Source organism: Mastomys coucha, unplaced genomic scaffold, assembly GCF_008632895.1.
Source record: "Mastomys coucha isolate ucsf_1 unplaced genomic scaffold, UCSF_Mcou_1 pScaffold7, whole genome shotgun sequence".
NCBI classification, from domain to species: Eukaryota; Metazoa; Chordata; class Mammalia; order Rodentia; family Muridae; genus Mastomys; species Mastomys coucha.
The window spans coordinates 99,080,607-99,096,337 of NW_022196913.1; the positions used below are offsets into that span (position 1 = coordinate 99,080,607).

The following is a 15,731-nucleotide window of genomic DNA, read 5'->3' on the forward strand; positions in this document are numbered from 1 at the left end:
ATTAGACACAGAAAGCATTCAAAGCTAGCTGGTAAAAAATTACATGAATGAAATGATTCTTCATATTTAAAGCATGAGTCAGTATTTTAACATCCAAGTAAGAAGTAGGAAAAGGACAAAGGCACTGAAGGAACAGTGGTCACAGGGAGACATGGAGTACTTCTGAGTTTATTGTGGTCATCAGGAACATTGGGGGATTGGTGGGGTACACAGCCAAGAGGCAGTGGGGCTTTGAGCCGAGGGCCCTGGTTCTGCCACATGGATCAACTCTTCAGACCTCCGTCTCAGGCTCCACTGAGGCCTGAAGGGAACAAACTACTGGTTCAGCTCTGAAGATGTTTTGCTGTTTTGATCTTTTCCAGTTGAGTGACTTCAGACAAGGAATTGATTTAGACACACTCTGATGCCATCCATCAGATTATATTTGTAAAATATAAAACCGCAGCCAGAACTCTTAATGTAGTATTTTCTAACTCACTGCTAGGGTAGGAACAGACCCTTCTCCAAGCTAAGCTAGGATTGGTTAGAGCTTCAAGCTGCATGTATACCCGTGCTGGAAGGGGAAGAAAGGCTTGGGAGCTGTGAGACAGCCAGGCAGAGGTTGCGATGAGAAGATCTTGAGAGATGTGGGAAAAGACCGGACTTTTACCCTTATGTCCTTAGAATCTAAATGTGAGCCTCTCCTCTTTACAGACCCAGAATCCCAGACCTAGAATAACATCCTCCCCCATCTGCAGCTGCCTCAGACCCACAAATGAAAGGCACACTTTAAACAAATTTTTTGCTTGACCTTTATTAAGTTCAGAGAAAATGAAGTCATCTTACATTGAGAAGAATGGGTATTACACCTGTCTTCAATCGTTCCCAAGGGCACTTTCCTGGGTCTGCAGCCACATTAGCTGCCTAGACAGAGAAGTGGATTCATTGACTCAGCAAGTTGCCACTGGGCCTTTCCACACCGGCCTTCAGGAAGCAATTAGCCAGTGTACTGCTCCGGAAATACTAAGAACCAAAATTCAAACACAGCTGAGGAGAGCCTAACCTTCTACTATAACCTCCACAGGGTCGCTGGTCCCTGATTCAAAAGTGAAGGGCGACAGGGCAGTATAGCGGCAGCTGTAGTTGCCTCTATGTTGGGGACCGACGAGGGGCAGCTTCAGATAAGCTGAGGTGCTTCTTGTTGAGGCCACCCAGAAAGGTGTTTCAAAGCCCTCTCGTACCAGCTCCATGCTGACCCTAGGCACATGGCTATGGCAACGAAAGACGGCTTCACGGCCCACACGTACTGGGCCTTTCCACAGTGCTTCCAGCTTTGGTTTGGGTGGTGGCCCTGTGAAGGATGATGGCAATGAGGTTCTAGCATCTCCTGCCAGAGGGGTCCCTATGTTGGATCTGCTCTAGATACTTCTTTTATGCCATCACTCTGAGTCACACAGCTCCCTCTCCTGCCTTATGTCAGAAGTGCTGGTGTGGTAACATCTGTATCTCATCTAGGTACTTAATACCCAAAGTCATAAAGGTTATGCGATCTCTCAGGCCTTGGCCTGTCCCATGGGGTGCTTCAAAGGGTACCCAAAGTTTTGAAGCCATGAAGGGTCCTTTCAGAAAAGTACTTCTGGCAGAAGCACAGTTCAAAAATCTGAGGTCAGAACCTAAGGTGGGCTGAAACCTTTGCATGGTCTCTTTCTGGATGACTTCTGATCCAATAACCCCAGGATCTCTATAGTTCTGTAAAATTATATATTAACTCAAAGGTAGTCAATGGTATGAGTGACTCTGAGATACATGCATCACCAGGAAACTGAGGCCTGGAAATGTGCATTTGAACACACACACACACACACACACACACACACACACACACACACACACCTTGGATTCTAATACCATTGAACATCCTTGGACCAGGTGCCTTCCATCTGAGATGATGGGAAACAAACCAGATTTCCATGTTTCACACCTGAGGGAGGCCTCTTCAAGGTTCTCCAAGCCCAACACTTCATTAAGGTATAACCCGGAAAGGATGACTCCTCACAGATCCCAGCACAGGAACACTGGTCCCTAAGTGAGTAATCCCCTGTTTCCCCCCACTCCCACAGCCCCTTTCGGCTCACCATTCACCTGAAGCTCCAAGGGCTCACTGGAAGCAGATCCCGAGAAGGGTGGTGCCTGTTGCATGTACATACAACTATAGTAGCCAGAGTCTATTGTTGAGATATTGTGCAGCTCAAAGACAGCTTCGGTCCCAGATGAATTCAGCATTTGTACCACAACTAAATCCGGTTTGCCCTGGCGTTGCAGACCAAAGCGCACACCGGATATGGGTGCAGTACATCGAAGCTGCACCGTTGAACCAGGCTCAAGGTTCTGACTCGATGGCTCTGCAGTAAGTAGCGGGGCTGCCAGTGTCTCTGTGAAGTATCAAACACATTGGCTCCAGCTAAGCACTCTGCTTAAAGTGACCTCCCTACTCCCTCTCTTGCCTGCTTCTGAAGAGCACCAAAAGACAGCTTTGCTTAATACTGTGCCATCCCCTCAACATCCCAGCCCTGCCAGTCTATTGGCAGCCAGCAAGCCTACCTCATCACTGCTGGGATCCACTGAGAGGTGGAGGCCCATTGAAGTCTGGGCCAGACTTTTGTTGATGACCCAGTTCTTGCCAGGGTTTAAGGTTGCTGAATTAATTGTCCTACTTAGAGACTGGGAAACTGAGGCTAAAGGGATAATATCGAGCCATCAGTTCATATTTGGAGGTTCTATTTTGGGATCCCCATTCTGCTTACCATCACTCCACATTAGCTCTACTGGCTTGCTGTCCTCTGACCAAACGTGCATATATTTATGCATACGGTAGCGGCAGGTAAAAGGACCTTGGTTATCCAGTTCCTTCAAGTTCACATAGTACAGGATAGCATCTCTGGTGGGGCTGAACCCATGAATTTTCAGCACCTTTCCTCCTTGCCTGAGTTGGAATTCAGCTGCATTCCGAGGAGCTTTACAGGCAAGGGTCTCATATGTCTTCTGGGGGTAGATCGTTAGGTAATTTCCCATTAAACACAGAATGGGTGGAGCCTGTGTGGCTGCAAGCCAGGGAAGAGCACTGAGTGAAGAGGAGTCCAGGACACTCTGTCTGCTTTGTAGGGTCCCACTGAGAATTTCTCTCTGTCCAGCCCCCGAACCTCTGACCTTGAGTAACAGCTCAGGAGCAACCGGTTTATCTTTGGACACTGTATGCCAGGTTCTACACCAAACTTTTCAGTACTAAGGTTTAACACTCACCATACATCCTGATGGTCACAATAGCACTGGGCTCAGAGGGTTCACCTGCCGCATGCGTTAGGTAGCTGCAGCTGTAGTTGCCAGGCTTGTAGATTAGAAAGCCAGCTGTTCCCTTGTGCTGAACGTCAGGTTTCTGGAAACCATCCACTCCTTCCTGCTTCAGCAGGTAGGTTACACCCCGCATTGCAACCCGGCACATCACGTATACAGGTAGGCCACCGGGTGTGATCCAGGAGACTGGATCAGCATGAGCTGAGGGTGGAGGCAAGGGCTCTGTGGACGGGGTTGGGGGTTGGGGACATTGGTGAGTGTTTCACTCTTATTGCAGGAGATTGAAACTGAGAGTATGGTGGTTGAGACCCTGGGAGCTCTGAGGGTGCTTGTTAGTTCCATATTGTTGTTCGTCCTAAGGGGCTGCACTCCAGATTCAGAAAATAGAAAGGAGTCAGGGCCAGCAAGGAGCCAGGGGTAGAGCAAGAGAAAAGGGTGCAGAATACTACTGTGTGCCGAGTGGGTCCCAAGAACTCGATGGAGCACACTATTGACAAGCTTCTAGGGACCAAATAAATGTCTCCACCCAACAGAGGATTGAACTGAGGCTAAGAGGTAGCAGGTCATGTGGATGGAAAGCTTCCCCATCTACTGACCCCCCACTGCCTTGTTATTGCCCAGCTTACCTTTCCCTGTCACCTCCACAGCATTGCTTAGCATGGTCCACTTGTTCAGTGCTGGCAGTTGAGTGTCAACAGGGGGTTCCACGCCACATCGGCAGCGGTAGATGCCACTGTTGTTACTTGTAATGGCTCCCAGGGGAAAGCGGTATGACAGCATCTGTGTCTCAAGTCGGACTTGACTCATGAACCACCCATTCTGGATCAGCTGGAAGACCTTAGTAGGCAAATCAACTGCACAGACCAGTGTCAGGTTTGCCCAGGGTTCCAGCAAGGACTGAGGCTCTGCCCATAGTTCAGGTTCACTGCCAGAATCTGCAAAGCAAAGGAGTCAGGGTTAGTTTGTAACTATTAGAAACATGGGATTCCCCATAACCCATAGGCCATGGTTCCTCGGCCTCACTGCTGAACTTACCAAGCATTAGAGCATTTCCGGGGCCCAGAGTAAAACCTGTAGAGACAGAGTGTGTGAGTCTCCACTTGTACCACACCTGCCCCAGAAGTTCTAAATCTTAGGACATCTTACCCCAGAGCAGCAGTAGGGTAGCCAGCAGAGACATGGCGGGTCCTCAGTCCAGCAGGAGTGTCTGTAGGGAGCATCTGCTGTGGCATATTAATCTGAAGCACTGACCTTTTACTTTGTTTGCCCTTCCTGGAACATAAGAGGCAGAGAGACAGTTGCTTGGCATGGGGACAATGAGGATTCAGCAGTAATGCTAATCAATAATAATGTGTAATTATCAAGCCAAACTGATAATAACAGTAAAACCCTCTTATCCAGTCCTGACAAGAGGCAGGTGTGTGAGCATGTGCCAGAACTGAGATGTAGCGCTCAGTGGGTATATTCAGTCACTGACTCATGAGGACCCTCTCATCCAAAGAATGAATCCTCCTTTGTTACTTTGGAAGGTTCCAGAGAGGCTGGCTGTTCTTGCTGCTCTGTAGACTTCACTAGGAGGCAAGATGGAGTAAGCACTTGGGAAGAGACTCCTGTAAGGCCTAACACTTGTCGGTGGACCCTTATGGTTCTCCAGCAAGGCCTCCTCCATAAGGAACTGACAGTGTGTCTCCTAGCTGGTCATGGCTTCCTATTTCCATGTGTCCTCAAGTGAGAGGACAGTGACAAGAAGGCTGGCATTGCCACTCTAAGACACTGCAGCCTGCATGGGCACCTGATGAGGGCTTAATTCTACACTCCTGCTCCTTCCAGAAATCTCTTGTTAAATCAGTATCCTTCTTTCAAGTGGTGATATTTAAGGGACAGCTGAAACTCGGCATTGGCTTCACTCACATCCGTTGCAATGAGGTTTTCTAAGCTGGGCTTATTTCCCCTGGTGTTTGAACCTAGTGCCTCAAATCACCATTGAAGCCTCTGCAGTTTTAGATGGTTATTTTTATGTTTTAATTTTTTTCTGAATACTTTTGTCCTTTTTGTTATTTTAAAGCTGTTCATTTATTCCTCTCTGGTTTGTAATATCTCTCCTCAGATTCTCTTGCATCTTGTCTAGAGTTATCAAGTAGGAAACACCCATATACTTTTATTAATATATGTCCTTATCTCATGAGGACCCAAACACATCCTAAAATATACATAGAGGAACAATCAAAATTGAAGTGAAAGAAAATAATGAACTTTTTTCTCCATAGTGTCCATTTCTCTCTATATTTTATTTGAAGAACCCGCTATGTAAAGGTACCAGACTTATGATCTGATAAAAATACATTAATACGAATTTCCTATCACAGCAATGAATTTTCTATCAGTTTGGCCTTTGGTGTCAGAGTTTTTTTTTTTGTTGTTGTTTTGTTTTGTTTTTTGCCATTTTTACATGAGTAACAAGTTGGAAACTTTTAATGAAATTAATTTACTTTCTCTGTTTCTGGGGGAGAAGCAAATTTATCTTGCTACTTTCAGAAGAGGCAGCAGTAAAGTTGCAAATGTAAGTGAGTGGTTTTTGTTCAGTATTCAAGCATATGCCAGGTAATCTCACCCAAAAGGAAAAGTGAATCAGAAATCATGCTCCCACAATATCATTCTAAGAGGAATTCTACCTGTTCTTCTGTCAGGGAGAAGTACATGTGGCTCAAGTCAGGACAAACTGATGCCTCTTTCATATCCCTTCCCAAAGATTCTAAGAAAGAGATACTCAGTGAGCCAAGGTGCCATGACAAATAAGATATAATAAGTGCACACAATGGGATCAGTACTAATTGCTGGCATTCAGGAATAAAGATGGTGTGTTAAGTTTCTACACATCTGAGAAAGATATTCCTCAGAGTTCTAGAAGTCCAATATATAAAATCAAGAGGTTTGGAAGGTCCTGGTTTCTCCTTACCTGTTTTTAGGACTGTGGGAATGTTGGGAATCTTCTGCAATGCTTAGTTTGCACATACATCACTTTGTTGTTTGAGCCTGTTCTTGGTATCTCTTTTGTTCTGTGTGACTACATTTCTCTCTTCCTATGAGCACACCAGGCCCTGGCTTAGGTTCCATTTGAACCCACTATTGAAGGTACCTGTAGAGATACTACTTCTCTTTCAGGTCACAGTCACAGCTATGAGGATTAGAAGTAGGACACGTGGAGAGCAGAGGTCAGTGCACAACAGCTGTCTAGGGAGCTGAAAAAGCTGGAGTTGGACAGAAGATAAGAATGGACCTGACACTAAGCGTCTCTTGGATCACAGATGATAAAACAAGTTTCTCACATTTCTAGTTAGTATCTGGGATGTCTTTTCTCTGTATGTGAAAAATTACCCACAAAGAATGGGATGCCTTGGGTTGGTGCATTGGCGAGGGTAAGACACTGGTCAGTAACTGTAATTCTGAAGAGCACTCCAGCTTACTTTAAAAGTATCATATCCAGAACTCAGGAAGCAGAGACAGGTTCATCTCTCTGGGTTGGAGGCCAGTCATTGAGAGTTTCAAGTCAGCCATCCAGAACTACATAGTGAGATGAGATCTCAAAAAATGATCCTATTTTTTAGTCTGTGTGTGCAAGAAGGGGGACTTGATAGTTTGATCCACCTCTGAAATTTGATATTTTGATTTATCCCTGTAATTTGGAATTGACCACCCCAGTGCCCCCTCCCCACTTTGCCTCCTGTTTATCAAGCAACATATTTTTTCATGTTCTCTTTACATCACAAATGATGTACAGATAAACAATTATTTCCCAAGTCTTGCTTATATTCCAATAGTTCTAAGTACCACAATATTAATAACTAAAGCAGGAGGAACTGTGCATGAGTCACCCATCCTTCAAAGCGTTTATATGTAGTCACTTACTTTAGCCTGCCAAAGGCCTCTTGGAAGAGATGTTATTTACCTCCAACTATTCAGTAAAATGATCCAGTACTAGAAGGAACCATACATGGTTTGCTGGATCCCTAAGTTTTACTTTCCACATACCCTGCCTAGCCAGAGGTTCAGTGCTCTACCTTCTGATGGAAGTCCCTTGGAGGGCTGCAGAGGACCTGTAGGTTGGCAAGAGAAACAGTGCTCATTCCAAATATTCAGTTTATTATCAACACCATGGGCCCTATGTCACCAGAAGACACAGTTGTCTGTAGTTCCTAGGATCTTACTCCCCATGTTCCCCCAAGACCTTCCCTCATAGGAAAGTTTCTAGTTTCACAGTATATGTAACTGTCCTGATTCTCACATCATGATCCTACTTAACTGTGTGTGTTTTGGCTTGAGTCCATCCTTGGCACAAAGGGAATGCAATGTTTCTTCATATTCTCTAGTTTCCTTCTTCCTGTTTTGTAGGTTTGGCCTTCAAACACTTTTCAGAATTTATTTACAACTCAATTGTTTTCTTCTTAATTAAACCACATAACAATAAATGAAATAGAATCTTCTTTTAAACCACACTTGCCAAGATCAAGCATCTGAGAATTCTTGCAGGCATGCATTGTGGGAGAGTCCATGCTTTAGTAGGGCACCTCTCATTCCCCTGTACTGAGAAATGAGTTGGTGACTTCATCTGCAAAGCAAAGCATAGAGGGAAGTCCATGGCTAAGAGACAACAGCCACTTCCAACATGCTTGGTGGTTAACAGATCAGTTCCCCGTGATGCTTTCTATTTCTAATGTCTCTTGCCGTATCTCCGTTTCTTTACCATCTACACACGTGGACTCAAATCCTTGTTACGTATACATGAGGGAGTTCTGATACCCTGCCTCAAACTCCAGATGCCTTTTTAAAGGCCAGTATATACCTGTTCTCTAGCTCACAGCCCTCCCCTCCCACCATCTCTTAATTTCCACCTTTGTTTACATTTTCTGAAGTACACCATTATGAGAATGTTTATAATGCCGATTTAAGAAATATCAAGTGGGCACAGATCCTGTCATCTCCATTGAGTAAGTACAATATAAGCTATTATTCTGCCTAAATTTCCCTCTTCATCCCCAAACACTGGACATTTCACATCTTATTATATGCCAGCCTAGTGGTATTTATAGAAACCCAGGTCTTCCTTATGGCCATTCTCTTCTATTTCTCCTTTCCTCTAATTTCTGATTCAACTATTGAGATTCAGTCATTTTGGATGCTCAACAGAGAAATGGAATGGGTTTGAAAACCAGGTTGCAACATGTGTACTCTTTGGTTGCTGTTTTAGTCCCTGGGAGCTCTGGGAGGTACTGGTTAGTTTATATTGTTGTTCCTCCCATGGGGCTGCAAACCCCTTCAGTTCCTTGGGTCCATTCTCTAGCTCCTTCATTGGGGACCCTGTGCTCAGTCCAAGGGATGGCTGTGAGCATTCACTTCTGTATTTGTCAGGCACCGGCAGAGCCTCTCAGTAGATAGCTGTATCAGGCTCCTGTCAGCCAGCACTTGTTGGCATCCCTAATAGTGTCTGGGTTTGGTGATTGTATTTGGGATGTATCCCCAGGTGGGGCAGTCTGTGGATGGTCATTCCTTCAGTCTCTGATCCACACTTTGTGTCTTTAATTCCTTCCTGGGTGTTTTGTACACATGGTGAGACTCATGGCTCCAGCTGTATATGTACCAGAGGATGGCCTAGTCAGTTATCAATGGGACAAGAGGCTCTTGGTCCTATGAAGGCTCTATACCCCAGTGTAGAGGTATGCCAGGGCCAGGAAACAGGAGAAGGTGGTTTGGTGAACCAGGGCAGGGGGTAGGGAAAGGAATGTTTTGGAGAGGAAACCAGGAAAGGGGAGGAAATTTGAAATGTAAATAAAAAAATATCTAATAAAAAAAAAAGTAAGGCTCATTCTTGTTCAAATCCTTCTAAGAGGAAATGTTTTTTTTCTTTCATCAGTACAACAAAGGCTATGTTTAATACATTTGAAGACCTTTCCAAATATACCGATGATCACATTAAATGCAAATAGTATAAACATCATGATAAAAATATAATGATTGGGAAAACGAAAACCAAGTTGCTGCTGTTGTATATACAGAAGCTCTTTTCTCCATTTCTCTTTTCATCCTAGATCATGGTTTGAAGCTTCTATTTCTGGATTAACCCAAGGCTCTTCCTAAATTTATTAGTCACTTACATATCCTGACTGTTGATTTATCAGCACTGAAATTAATTGTAGGGACTGGAACATGCTAGGAATATCTTCTGCCACTGAGACATATACCCCACCCAGGAAAGCCTGGAATTTGCTCTCTTTCTGCTTCACCATCCCAAAGAGCTGGAATCCAGATTGTTCCATCAGATCTGGCTATACTTACTTTTAAAAAGGCAAACACCTAGGGAAAAATGCTTAAGTTCTCTTCCCATAGGTCTCTCTACTTCAACACCTGCTGGTAGAAGCATAAGGTGATGAAAAATGCATTTTTCTACAGTTTAGAGCAAAACCTAGAGCCCCCAGGACTTCAGACAAAGCATAAGACACATGATTGCAATGAGGTGCTGGCCCTCTCAGTGTACATTTTCTTGGTGTTCCTCGATATTAGAGCAATGCTGAGCCAGGTGACTGTCCTAGGGCTAAGCTCTGTCCAAATACTTACCAAACACTGATAACAGATAAGAATGGAGCCCAAAAGTCCGGCCAGAAAGACTCGGGAGAAATTTGCACACTAACTTTGGCAACTTGCTTGGAACATCTGCCACTAAGCTGACACTTGTAACCCACCCCCAACAATCGTTGGCATCAGCTTTTCTCTGAGGCCTGTTGGGTAATTTATCCTTTATCTTTCATTTCTGTTTCTCTGCCTTCTCTACCTGAAGTAGATTGTCCTTTTTAGAAAGTGGTTATTTTGCTGGAGGAGTCTGGCTCCTCTATCACCATCTTCCAGTTTGGGCAGATGTTAAGATCAACAGCAAGAGCTTACTGAAGATGGGGTTATGGGAGGCCATCTCAGGCTAACTCACCTCCACATGGGGGCTCGTAAGTGAGAAGTCAGGATCTTGCTACTCTTCCTAAAACTTACTTTCTATTTTCACTAATGTGATCCATGAACATGGCTTAAAGAGTCAAATAACCCCAAGGTTTATTCAAACAAACCAAGATGCTGTTTTCTGTACTTCTCCATTATATAAGCTCCCAAAGCTACCACTGAAAACATGATAGCCCCTTTTTGAGTCGGGGTTGCATATTAAGCATGGGCTGGTGGCAGGCCTGTCTTAGGCTATGTGGTGTCTATGTTTAAATATTGTTTCTCATTGGCAGAGCCCCATGTCTTAGGCTATGAGAGTTGCACCCGTCCCTGGCATCACCCTAGCCGACTGATATGTGACAAGTTTTCTTGTCACGCAGCGGCAGATGTTTGATTTAACTGTTCAGAGAGAGTGATGGGCACCCAGGTAGCAGCCTCCCAATAATCCCATCGTAGGGTTACTCTGCAGCTATGGCAAACGGCGTGCATCTGGATCATGGAACCACAATTAAAACCCGTCATCAGCACTGTCCACAGCTTAGGGAACCAGGAAGGTCCCGAGCCCTCAGCGAGTGTTGGGAACCTAAGCCTCTCCATAAGTGGTAAAAACCACAATTGGATGGTGTTGACTTCTGAATGCAAATACTGGGGAGGTTGTCAAAACACCTGGGCTCCAGCGTGAGCCAGTATAAAGAATTTTTGCTTCGAGAGTAAGCATGGGAAAACAGTCAAAGCCTTCTGAAAGGGGCTGTCAGCTGGAGAGTAAAAGAAAAAGGAGAAAGGAAAAGAGAAAGCTTTTTAGCAATGCATTTGAGCATGCTTGCTAAGGAGGCACAATGATCGCTTAACGTCTCCACAGCCTATGGAACCAATGAGGGCTCCACATCTGTAGCAAGGGTAGGGAACTGCAGGCCAGCAGCTGTTCTTTCCGGGTCAGTGGAAAAAGAGAGGTTCTCGGCTGAGCTTCGGATGTCCAAGCAATGATAATGAACAGCAACTGATTTTGGGAGAGCAGAGTCGACCTGTGTCTTGACAAAGCTGGTTAATCTATTAAAGGCCCATGGGCCAAAAGATAAAAGCAACATGATTCTCATAAAGGGTCCCAGAAGGGTGGGAAGCAGGATAGAGAGCCAAGGGGACCAACAGGCAGGGTGGGCTGAAATATGGTAACCGAGGAAGTAAGTAGTGGAAGTAGTGGATAAACTAGATAGGCCAGAATTCTTCACAGGCTGAGGGGCTTAGTCTGTGAAGGTGCCTCTTTTTTTTTTTTTTAAAACCTAAGGAGATTTTTAGTATGATGAATAGTTAGCCTAGGCAAGGGCTGGACCAGGACACAATAATCTTTACTAGTTAAAAAAAGCTGGGTAATTATTTAGGTAGTAAGTCCAGTAGAACATGCCGTGTAAGTACCATTAGATGCCCCAAGATACTGAAAGGAGGTACTCACAACAGTAGTCTGATTGTAAACCTCTAGTAAAGCCTGTGGGGGGGGGGGGGGGGAGAATGGATGGTCCTGAAGGCACAAACCTCGACCTGTCACCTGGATCAGCGTGAGCGAATGAGTTTGTCTTTGTACTCTGGGGATAAGCTTGTTTGAGATAAACTCAAAAGTTTAAAAATAGCAATAACTTGAAGATGTCTCAGGCACTTTAGTTGCAAATTAGCAATGCTTAGGCCTAAGGCTTGGCCTCTAGGGGTAGAGGGAATCTAATGTTGACTCTTAGAAAAAGGCGGAGTCCATTTTAGCCAAGAGAACTTTTGTTGGCCGGTAAAAATGTCTAACCAATATTCTTGGCACAAAAACATGTCTATAAAAGGATTTTTTGTCTGTATCCATTTGACAAATTAATATATTAAGCAGCCATTGTGGTTGAACACAAACGGAGCCCCTTCCCCAGATCAAGGTGGGGTTAAGAATAAATGTGTTAGTAAGTGGAGTGACACGCCATTCCATTATGACATAAAAACTGAAAATGTGTGGATCGCCATTTGACCTGATCTTTAGTATTAGACTGCAAAATTATATATATACATATATATTTTATATACATATATATATATATATATATTTCAAGACAAGCAAAAAGGCAACATGTCTTTAAAAACAAGCAAGGCATGCCTTAGAATAGGCGAAAAATGAAATATTATTCAACACAATCAGAAAAAGCAAAACATGTGTTAAAATGCAAGTGAAAAACAAGATGCTCTTGGAGTGGAGTGCAGTGCAGTGCAGTGCAATGCATATTTCCCCTCCTTATAATGTTTAAATATAAAATTCTCAAAGTGTGAAGTGCACATTGAGTAAATGTTGTCTCTGAGAATAAGAAGTTATCTCAGTAATATGGGTAACATTAAATTGTTGGCAAAATATCTAGAATGCTTCACTATAAAAGTCAGTTACATAACTTATTGTAATCTGGCTAGAAACAGTAAATATGGAATTATAATATAAACAATAGCCAGTTAATATTTTGTTGTTATTTATATTAGGGCAATAATAACTTGAAAGCCTGAGAAGGAATTGATAGTCACATGTGTATATTTTACTTTTAATTTGAAACCAAAATTATATTTTAAAAATGTCCAGATCTCAAGTAAATAGAGAGTTCATATATATATGTATATCCATATATCAATATGTAAGATAAGGCTTAATCTTAATACTTGATAAATAGAAACTACAATGCACAATTTGATTACTTGTGTTGACACAGGGGGAGAATCATGAGAATAAAACATGTGACTTATATATAAAACTTTTCATAATAGGGTAAAAGAGATAATATATTGTTATGGGGTGTAGATCTATAAGAAATATAAAGGTGTGTAAATAAATGAATTAAAACAATTTGTTTACTTTGGAGAAATATCAATTTTTGTCTAAAATATCTTTACTAAGTAATAAGCCAAACATCAATTATTATTTTGTAATAGCCAATTTAATTGCTCTTTGAAGAAATAGATGTCTTTTAGTCATTATTAAAGGCAATATCTTTTAATCTTTAAAATTACTAGGATGTAGAGAGAAAAACAACTTTAAATATTTAATAACTTTATATGGAACAAGCAAGCCAGATTGTAATATTTCTATAAGTTTCATGACCCTATTGACTCTCTATAAGCCTCAAATTTAAAATTACTTCAAACCACACCTGGATAGATCTGTAATAAAGTTATTTTTGTCTTAAAGATAATTTTTAGAAGGTAAGGGAGAGGCAAAGGCAGGAAAACTTCTCTAGGCCTGGTCTGTAAACACAAAAGGAAAGTTTTTTAGGCCTAACTGAGGCCTCTCTGTGATTTTGTATTAACTCAAGAGGAAATATTTTTGAGCATGTTACCTGAGTTACACCCAAAAGATTTTAAGGGCAAAATTTGGAAGACTTTTTTTTCTTTTTTCTTTTCTTTTCTTTTCTTTTCTTTCTTTCTTTCTTTCTTTCTTTCTTTCTTTCTTTCTTTCTTTCTTTCTTTTAAAGTACTAGGTGGTATTATTTTTTGGTGGGTTAATTAATGATCTATGAAATGATTTCTTAGCTTGTCTCACCAGTCTCCCTGTCAGCCACTATCCCACCAGGCCTGGAGACCTCTACTTTTACCCGTGCCTCTTTGGCTCTTTTGTTGTGCTCTGTCTGTTCTACCTCATTCCCTTTTGGGTCGAGGTGACTATGAGGCCAGAGGTTTTTAGACTAGGAGCATACAAAAATTTCTATTGTCTGGCACAAAGTCCACAATTTAAAATATAGCTATTGTATAAAATTAAGTAGTAACTAAATTAAATAGTGATTTAGAATTTTACCACTAGGTATATGGCCTATAGCTTGATTTTAGCTAGGGTAATTTGCCAAAATTTTGGCCATCTCTATTGATAAAGAACAGCCTTTTAACTTAGATCAGCCTCTGCTTTATCTTTAGTTTTAAATTCTTCAAGTAGTTGACAATTTCATCAGCAGTCTGAGGCCCATCATAAGCACCTGCTTCTTCACCATCTCTAAAGATTTTAAGAGTTGGGTAGCCACTGACTCCATACTATTACAGTGCAATCTACCTTTGCTAATTGGACTATTTCTTTTAATCTGGTTGTGGTAGCTTCATACCCAGGGGCAAGCCTCTTGTTTACACCCACCACTTGACTAGGACCTTAGAAAGCAAGAGTTTGTGATGGATTTAGTTTTGGAAGGAATCTTTAAAGTCTGTTTCATGTGGCTGTAAGCAAGTTGAAAACTTCTTAGATGGGTAAGCTGTGTGTGCACAGCGAGCAGGCTAAGTATTTATTGTTTATTTTTTCTTAAAAAGCAAAAGATAAAATTTTAACCTTGAAAAAATCAAGCGTTGAAGAGCTTTTAGCTGAAAATGCAAGTCTGTGAGTCTGTGCTGTAGATTAGCTGACAATTGGGCGGAGCTTAGAGTTCAGAGGAGGAACACAGGCTCCAGCAATGCAGGCGTGGCAGGATGCCACTGGGGTCTGGAAACAGGATCAAAGGCTTAGGGTCTTGAAGGGTTTTGTTTTTAAGGTGACCCGGGGCTTCAGCCTAGGAACCACAGGGGGAGTGAGTATAGTCTCCTTAAGAGATGCTTGGAGCACCACAAGCTCCGTGGAAAGCAGAACGAACTGTTTCTGGAGGTGTAAGACCCCTTGCAATTCTTTTACTTGAGATGAAAGCCTGTCTCTGGCCTCAACAAGAGTAGATGCAGGCAGAGATAGGTACAGAAGGGTAGGAGCCTAGATCTGAGATGCATAGGGAGGAGGGCCTCTTAAAGAGGCTAGGATTATGGTAATGAGCCACATCCTCTTCCAGGGTGGCTCCATCCCCAGGTTTTCTTTTTATCCCCTGTCCTCTTTGCCCTTTTTTGAAGCAAGGTCCCCCACTGTGCTCCAACTGGCTGGGAGCTATATAGCTCAGAATGGCTCTAAATTTGAAATTTTCTTACCTCGGCCTCCTGAGTAGCTGGGACTATAGGCGTGCGCCACCACGCCCTGTTGATTTGGGGTTTTTGAGCTCCGTCAGCGTGTTGTCTCGTTGTGGGACTTCATGACTGGCCCAGTGAGCCTCTGGCTTTGGTTAGCTCATGGGCTTTGCTTTGTGCAGATCTGCCCAGCCCAGCAATGAGAGCAGGGGAGGGGGCTGCGGGCGTGGGCGCCTGGGGGCAGCCATAGCACCTTTACCAGGCCCGGTCAGTTGTAAGCCAGACCCACCCGCTCTCTTGGGGGACTTGAGAAACTTGGTGCCTGCCTGCCTGCCAGGGATGGCGGCACGGAATAAAGGAAACTTTTGGCCAGCCGAGCTCTGTAGTGAGCTCTAGGGGCCTCTATTGTCATGTGTAAAATAAGACAAACAGAAGACAAAAGACTCTCACTCACCCGTTAAGACAAGACACATGAACGAACTCACATATAACATGAAGCATTGAACACAGATCAAGACTCT

At 43.2% G+C, this 15,731-nt stretch overlaps 1 protein-coding gene across 1 annotated transcript; it reads right to left on the reverse strand.

The window, feature by feature from the left end:
* Window positions 1-778: 778 nt before the first annotated feature.
* On the reverse strand, window positions 779-15,345 carry A1bg (alpha-1-B glycoprotein). The gene is made up of 8 exons (XM_031358889.1): window positions 15,235-15,345; window positions 4,477-4,602; window positions 4,366-4,401; window positions 3,957-4,265; window positions 3,280-3,552; window positions 2,784-3,080; window positions 2,115-2,411; window positions 779-1,330 (listed from the first exon to the last, which is right to left on the reverse strand). The coding sequence occupies exons 2-8, from the start codon at window positions 4,508-4,510 to the stop codon at window positions 1,038-1,040; spliced, it is 1,539 nt and encodes a 512-aa protein (XP_031214749.1). The 5' UTR covers window positions 4,511-4,602; window positions 15,235-15,345; the 3' UTR covers window positions 779-1,037.
* Window positions 15,346-15,731: the final 386 nt, after the last annotated feature.

Coding starts and splice junctions, on each gene's coding strand:
- A1bg (XM_031358889.1), bottom strand. CDS start 4,510: ATGTCTCTGCTGGCTACCCTACTGCTGCTCTGGG. Junction 4,402..4,476: donor TACCCTACTGCTGCTCTGGG/GTAAGATGTCCT, acceptor CTGTCTCTACAG/GTTTTACTCTGGGCCCCGGA. Junction 2,412..2,783: donor AGAGCTAATGTGGAGTGATG/GTAAGCAGAATG, acceptor GATACTTCACAG/AGACACTGGCAGCCCCGCTA.